Below are 7,541 nucleotides of genomic sequence, written 5' to 3' on the forward strand. Positions count from 1 at the left end.
CCTCTCCACTACTCTCACTGAGTTTAACAAAATTTCCACTTGAAAAACCACTGCTCCCCTTTAACTAAAACTGATTTGACTCCTAAAATGTGTGGTACGAACCATTCACTATACACTCCCTCCACTATCATAAGCCACCACTTCCGCGTGCATTTCCTCATGGGAACACAGTTCATCTTTACTAACGCTCAATTCTTCTCACCCATCAAACTATTTTATCTTTCAATTCAAAGCACCTATTTCTTATGCCCTCTATGCAATGGGTGCTCAGTCAGGCTCCCCTGATGTTAAAAAAGATTCTAACAGAAAACACACTCTGAGACCCCACACGGAGCCCAGGGAGTGCGCAGCCCCACATTCTTACTTACAAACCAGTCACTAAAAGCACAGGTCTAACCGGGTGCCAGAGAAACAGGATCTCTACCTAAAACTAACATTTGTAACCAGATATCAGACTTCATCTCATTAGCAAGAGAGGCAGTAGCTAATCAAGAACACAGAAGTTCGGAAATGTTTAGAGACTAAGCACAATCAACAGCCTCAATAGCTCTAAGTCTGTTTTTAAAAAGCCCTTAAGTTCAAAAATTGATTAACTGGCCTCTGATTCAGCTCTGTTACATTTAAAACGGTAACAAGACAATAACCAGCGAGTGTCCAAGCACCCAAGGCGCCCTGCCCGGTGCGGCCTCACTATAACCGGCGAGTGTCCGGGCACCCGACGCGCCCTGCCCGGTGCGGCCTCACGCTGCCCACGAGGCAGCCTCTCTCCCCATCCTACCCGGCGGAGCCGCGAGGGGCCCGCATGGCCAAAGCCAGCCTCGGCCCCTCCACCCCTGACCCCAGTGCTCCCGAGTGTCCAACTGCAAACAAGCACGGCACCAGGCTCAGCCGACATGACTCGACTTTCAACAGCACATGCGCTCACACGACCTAAGTGTGCTTTGTTGTGTTTTGAAGAAACAGCTTCTTTGCATTTAAACTCCGATTCACTACGCACGCAGAACTCTACATGGCGACCCTGAGTAGCCAATAATTAAAACAGACAAAGATGACAGAGGCTGGAATGATACTCACCTCCCCATTGGGTGGCCCTCTCTCCTTCTGCTGACAACGTCTGATCACCTCCAGTAACAACGGTCCGCCCACAGTACCTTCTGCCTCGATAATACCTAGATCTCGAGCTAAGTTCTCTCGGCCTTCAAGACACTGAAACTAGGGAAAAAGATACAACGAGTGAGATCTGAGTGCACAGAAGTATGCAAATGACTTTCAGAGATTAAAGAAAAATATTTTTGAAATTAAAGATATCTCTAAACTCAGAGAGATCGTCTTCCTAATGAATAAAACGCCCATTTAAAAAGTTATAGATTTCTTTTAAACTAGTCTCTGCATCCGAAGCTTTCATGAACGGATGCGGACACCGGAACAATTATTTCCACAAAACCCTCCTCTCCGAGTTCTAAGAAGCGGCGTGGGTAGCAGCCATCTACAGCTCAGATGGCTTTTAAGACAAACGAAACACTAACTACAGGAAATAATCTATATGCAAGACCCTCTAACACATCAAATTTTGTTAAATTTCAGTTTACAATGAACGCACTTGTATCGAGGACGCTTTCAAAGATAGATGCAAAAAAACATGACTCTTACTGTGCTGGTTTCGGGTTGAAAAACGGCCAAGGTGAAGTCAAGATTGAAAAACTGGAGAAACTCCGCAACCAGACTAGCCGCCAGCCGGCCTGCAGGACGGGAGAGGCGGTGAGCACACCTGCGCGCGCCCCAAGCCCCTTCGCTAAGGCCACCAGGTAAGGGTAACTTAGCAACTGAAGAGGAGGTTTCTAAGCTTAAACGATAAATTTATCTTCAAAGAACCCCAGCAATGAAAATCTCAATCTCGTGTTTTCACTAGCACCGTGTGAAGCTAACTAGTGCTAAAACGACATTCCGCAGGTGCGTGAGAGTACTCTGCTTCTTATACTAAAACTGGTTTTGGGGCGCTCCGGTGACTCAGTTGGTTAAGCGACTCCCTTCTGCTCAGGTCATGATCCCGGAGTCCTGGGATCAAGTTCCACGTTGGGCTCCCAGCTCCATGGGGAGTCTGCTTCTCCCTCTGACCTCCCCTCTCGTGCTCTCTCTCTCTCTCTCAAACAACTAAATAAAACCTTTTAAAAAAACAAACAAACTGGTTTTAACCAACAATTTCCTATGACCAAGGATATTCAAAACAACTTAACAATTACATAATAAAACACAATTTTAAAATGAGAACCTATAAGAATCACAGACTTCAAAAAATATCTGAAACTTGTCAGGGCAGCTGGGTGGCTCAACTGGTTAAGTGTCTGCCTTTGGCTCCACGTCGTGATCTCAGGGTCTGGGAATCGAGCTACCTGCGTCGGGTCCCCCTCGGAGGGGAGCCTGCTCCTCTCTCTCCTCTGCCCTTCCCAACCCCCTTCATGTGCGCTCTCTCTCGCTCTAATAAATAAATAAAATTGTAAAAAAAAATCTGAAACTCCACATCGCTCCTAAATAGAACTTGAAAATTCGGAGGCAGACAAAATAAGCAAGAATAAACTGAACATCTTACCATCTTTCGTATTTAAAAACTTTCTCAGGCTCTCATTGACTAGAGGAGTTTTGTTCTGTTAAAAAAATGAAATAGTATGTCATGCATTTACCCTAAAAACTACAAAACGTGGTTTAAAGCTTAATTTTTGGCAGAGATATAGTAAAATATGGTCACTCATAAAATTATGGTTAAGCCCACTCTACAACTATTGATTACTACAGGAATTCTTTGATGCTATTTATTATCTCAAGGCTAATAAAATGAAACCACACATGAAAATGTGCATTTATTTTTAATTTTTAAATATTCCACAAATTGTTTATTAAACGACTTTAGAAGCTAGACCTTCAGCTACTCATATGTGAAACGGCACTACGTTTACCTACAAAACAAGTGTTTATCATTCTAAATACACGGTGACATGCTGTCATCATAGATATCTTCCATTTATAGCTTACTGTGAGCAGGACTCAAATTACACACTTGCTATTCGCATCTCGTCAGCATCATGTGACGTGACTTAGGGTCATGCACAGGCCAACTTACCTCTGCCATTATGCGTTTACTTGAATACAGGAAACATACTTCTAGCTCACTCGAGCTTCTTTAAGCGAACCGAATGAATTATGAGTATAACGACTCACATTCTGCTGCTGGGATTGTAAATCGTGCAATCACTTTGGAAAGGAGTCTAGTGATGTTCTAAGGAGTTAGTACCCCTACCATAGGACCTATCTGCAGGCATCTTCTCACAAGAAAAGCATAGGTCTAAGCAAAGACATGTACGTGAGGGTTCACGGAAGCCCATTTATAACACCAGAAAACTGGCTCATCAACAGATGAATGACTCGACAAACCGTCACACATCCGTACAATACACACTACACAGGGAAAGACAGAATGAGTTATGAATACAAGGGACAATACGGGCAAATCTCAAATGCATTATGCCAAATGAATGCAGCCAGATCAAAAAAAGAAGAGAGTCTGGGCGGTAGGATCCCGCACGTGTGGCTCTTAAATACATGGTGGCCCTGGGGTGTGTGGTGGGGCAGGGTGTCACAAAGGATTTCAGGAAGCTTTCAAGGGTCAAGGATACAGTGCACTATCCTGACTGTTTCAAGGTTGCATAAACATTAAAATGTAACAAACTGCACATTTAAGTGTACTGTGTTTACTATAGGTAACTTGTACCTCAATAAAGTTGTTTAATAAAAAACAAAAACAAAGACAAGGCAGGGAAAGATCACAAAGGTCCTTGGTAGGTTGGTCTAGGGAATTTTAAGACACCGAGTCAACTGAAATATTTAAAGAAAAATGGAGGAACAAAAGCAGATGTGTATAATCAACAGCCAAACTAGGAGCACTGCAGAGAACAGACTTCAGGAGGATGATGAGTGACACGAGCGAAGGGGAGACTGGAGAGGAGGAGGGGTGAAACCACCCACAAAAGCAGCAGCTCAGCACAAGACAGGAAGGCGGCGGAGGGCCTCCTCACACAGCTCAGCTGCAGAGCTGCCGGGGGGCAGAGTGCAAGGTACAGGCAACTCTCGGATTTCTTGCTCGGGCAAACCGCCGTCCCCAGAAGCAAGACCAGTCTGGCAGACAGGGTCACAGAGGGGTCTGAAGCCGACAAGGCAGGTCAGGGCTCAGGGCTGAAGTCAGCGATAGAATTCAGGTCATCCGGGGAGAAAACACAGAATGAGAGCTCCTGCGCAGTACACCAAGGATGTAAGCCCGGTGTAGAGAGAAAAGACGGCACGAAACAGAGCAAGGAGTGCTCAAAGGAGAAAAGAGAAAGAAAGAAGTCCCAAAATCCAGGGAGATTTTCAGGAAAGGAGAGAGGAATTAAAAATGTCAAATGCCACAAAGAACAACTAAGTTAAGAACACAGGTTAGAAGGAAAATATACTCAGTAAGGAGAGTCTTCTTGACCCCAGCAAAGGAGTGTCTCAGGTGTAGGACATCTAAGGTGAATTTAAGTGGATTTAAGATGTTAACGTATTAAAGGGTGCCTGGAACAGAAGAAATAAGACATACACATTCTTTCAGAATTCAACTGTGGGGGAAAACGCGAGTGGGATTAAAAGCAGAACATGAGTTAAGGAAAAGAGCTTTGACCTTGAGACGGATCCAAACACGTCTCTATGCTCCAGAGAAGGACCAACAGCAAGGACAAGGCCAAAGACACAATCAACGGCCGAGTTGCTGAGAGTACCTGGAAGGCAAAACCCCGAGAACGGGACTATTCTTGGACAGACGAAGAACCCCGCAGCCAAGCCGGAGGAGGTACGGATGCGGACGGACGCAGGGCGGCTCTCCCCGAGCCGAGCCATGGAGCTGCAGGGGAAGACACAAAGAGTCGCGAGCGACCCCATGCTCCTACTTCCCTGCGAAGGACGGACCGGGCCAGCTGCGGGGAGTGCAGGAGGCAGGAGAGGTAGCAGGTCAGCGCACAGCTAAGTGAGAGCTCTGAGCCCAGAGGGCTCATGGCCCGCTCGGACCCTCACCGAGGCAGGCGCCCACCAGCTCAGCTGGTGCTGGGTGACGGCTGAGCGCTGACGTGGCCCACGCAGGAGGGGGCTTAGTCTGCTCAGTGAAATGACACTCGTGGTTCTTCCCAGAGGGAGTGTGGCTGGAGGCGGAGGAGCTGCGGTCTCTCAGACGTGGAGCAGGAGGCCCAGACAAGACGCGAACAGAGGGCGGCTGAGAGAAGACGGACGCCCGGACAAACACGGAAAGGCCAAGAGCAGCAGCACTTCATGCTGTAAAGCAGGAGCAGGCGCCTATGTCTAAAGCGGGGGGCGATCAGACCGACGCGGCTCCGACAAGGTGAAGCCCCTGGTTACGGGGTTGCCGATGTCAGGGGGATGGCAAGACCTGAGGGACAGGAAAAAACTGAACGCACGTACATGAAAAAGTGGTTGGACTTGTGACAGTGACAAAGAACACATGACTTTAAGACAACTGGGGGTCAGCTAGTTGAGAAGAGGTGCACACTGTATTCCCCCCACCCGGTGGCATTCGCCTGCACACTACACAGGACAGGTCCTGCGATCCTGCGGATCCTGCCCCAGACGCACTGACCACCGAAGCCTTCCTCCACGGGGCCCCTGTGACCTTGCCCGTCAGACCCCCGACAGACAGGCGTCTACACCAGCTAGGGTTCACTACTGGCCCCAGAGCTACTGCGACCCCGACCTCCCTTAGACGCCCCGAAATTCTGAGATACAGACGAAAGGAGAACAGTCTCCCCTCTGGCCCAGCAGTGGAAGTCAGTCCTTCGCAGCTCAAAACCACCCCCGGCCACAGCGGTACCCGCATATTCAGGAGAACGTGCAGGCACTCGGAATTACACACAAGCGAGTGGGGATGTTGAAGGTCGCGCTTCTCCTACCTCTACTTTCTCTTGCTCTTCTAGTGCTAAAAACACAGCTGCTCGGAGCTCGGCCTTTTAAAAAAAAGTTGAAGGAACAGAAGTAGTTTGAAGGCCACGGTCACGACCCAGACGTACACCCAAGCTCCACAGGCGCCGTCCCAGTCCCACCTTCTGAGAGCCGAGGCCTAGGGCCAGCAATGCCCCGCGGGCAGGTAAGCCCACCGGGCAGGGGCGGAGAGGTGGGAAGGCGCCGCGGGGTGTCCCCCGCCCGCCTGCAGGGACCCCCCCCCCGCAGAGAGCCCCCCGCAGGGACCCCCCCCCGCCCGCAGAGAACCCCCGCAGGGAACCCCCCGCAGAGAGCCCCCCCCCAGGAGGACCCCCGCAGGGAACCCCTCGCAGGGAGCCCCCCCGCAGAGGACCCCCGCAGGGAGCCCCCCCGCAGAGAGCCCCCCCCGCAGAGGACCCCCGCAGGGAACGCCCCGCAGAGAGCCCCCTCCGCAGAGGACCCCCGCAGGGAGCCCCCCCCCCCGCAGAGGACCCCCGCAGGGAGCCCCCGCCCTCCCCCGCCCGCTCCCAGCGCTCAGCCCCGCGGCTCGGCCCCGCCTCCGCGTCCGCGACCCCACGCCGGTCACCGCCCGGCGGCTGCGGCACAAGCCGGCCCGGGCCCCGCACCCCCGGGAGCGCACCCCCGGCCTCCGCGCGGCCCGGCCCCCGAGACCCGGCCCCGCAGGGAGCCGCCCCCCGCCCGCGGCCCGACGCGGCCCCACGCGACCCTTTGTGACGCCCGCCGTCCGCGCAGGCCCTGCGGCCCGCGGGCGCAGCCGGCATCCCCGCGGCCCGGCCCGGCCCACCTTGATGCGGTTCAGAACCCCGCTGTTCTCCAGCGTCTGCACCAGCAGGTCCCGCAGCTCCGTGTCCTCCTCCGGCACCACCGCGGCCGCCGTCGCCGCCATCTTGCTTCTCCAAGACAACCGCCCAAGCCGCGCCAACGGCCAACGGCCGCCGCAGGTTCCGCACGCGGCGCGGCGACGCGGCCGAGACCACGCCCCCCCACGCCGGCGCGCAGCCCGCCCTCACGTCGGGGGCGGGGCCGAGGGGAAGCGCCGAGAGGCGGGGCCGCTGATGTTGTGGGGGCGGGCCCGGGGGCGGGGCGGGGCCCGTGGGGGCGGGGGCGGGGCGGGGCCCGTGGGGGCGTGGGCTGCGGCTGCGGCTGCGGCTGAACGCGGTGTCCGCGGCTGGCCTCTGCGAGGCGGGAGTGTGAGCGACGGCGGTGGGGTGGGCTGCGCAGCCCTGCGGTGCCTCGTCGTTAAAATCGTGTCACATCGCCCGCAAAATGAATTGTGTGCTGTGAACGTCAGACGCGTTCCCACGGGGCGAAAGGGACGCCCAGACCGGCTCAGCTAGCCCCGGCGGGCGGGACCGGGCGGCGGAGGCTGTGTGTCCGAGGCACCTGCCGGCTGCCCTTGCGGACGCGCTGCAGCGGCCTGCTGTCCCCCATTTCCGCCGCGCTCTCGATGTGTGCACGTGCACGCGCGTGTGTGTGCGCGCGCGCTCCCCATGCTACAGCCTGCACACAGGCGTGCGGGAGTGCGC

The 7,541-nt window shown here is 53.7% G+C and overlaps 1 protein-coding gene across 5 annotated transcripts in view; it reads right to left on the reverse strand.

The window, feature by feature from the left end:
• CEP43 (centrosomal protein 43) overlaps positions 1-6,999 on the reverse strand; it is a 29,591-nt gene extending 22,592 nt beyond the window's left edge. For 2 of the 5 annotated variants that reach the window (XR_009354425.1, XM_059176546.1), the window contains exons 1-5: positions 6,800-6,998; positions 5,967-6,020; positions 2,588-2,642; positions 1,651-1,739; positions 1,075-1,212 (exon numbers count right to left, since the gene is read on the reverse strand). Coding sequence is in view for 4 of the 5 variants with exons in the window: in XM_059176546.1 (XP_059032529.1) it covers positions 1,075-1,212; positions 1,651-1,739; positions 2,588-2,642; positions 5,967-6,020; positions 6,800-6,901 (438 nt within the window). In the remaining variant the exon portion in view is untranslated. Of the gene's footprint in view, positions 1-1,074; positions 1,213-1,650; positions 1,740-2,587; positions 2,643-5,966; positions 6,021-6,799 lie in introns of all 5 variants that reach the window. The other 3 variants (XM_059176544.1, XM_059176543.1, XM_059176545.1) reach the window with 3 other exon arrangements.
• Positions 7,000-7,541: the final 542 nt, after the last annotated feature.

Source organism: Mustela lutreola, chromosome 6 (assembly GCF_030435805.1).
Source record: "Mustela lutreola isolate mMusLut2 chromosome 6, mMusLut2.pri, whole genome shotgun sequence".
NCBI lineage: Eukaryota > Metazoa > Chordata > Mammalia > Carnivora > Mustelidae > Mustela > Mustela lutreola.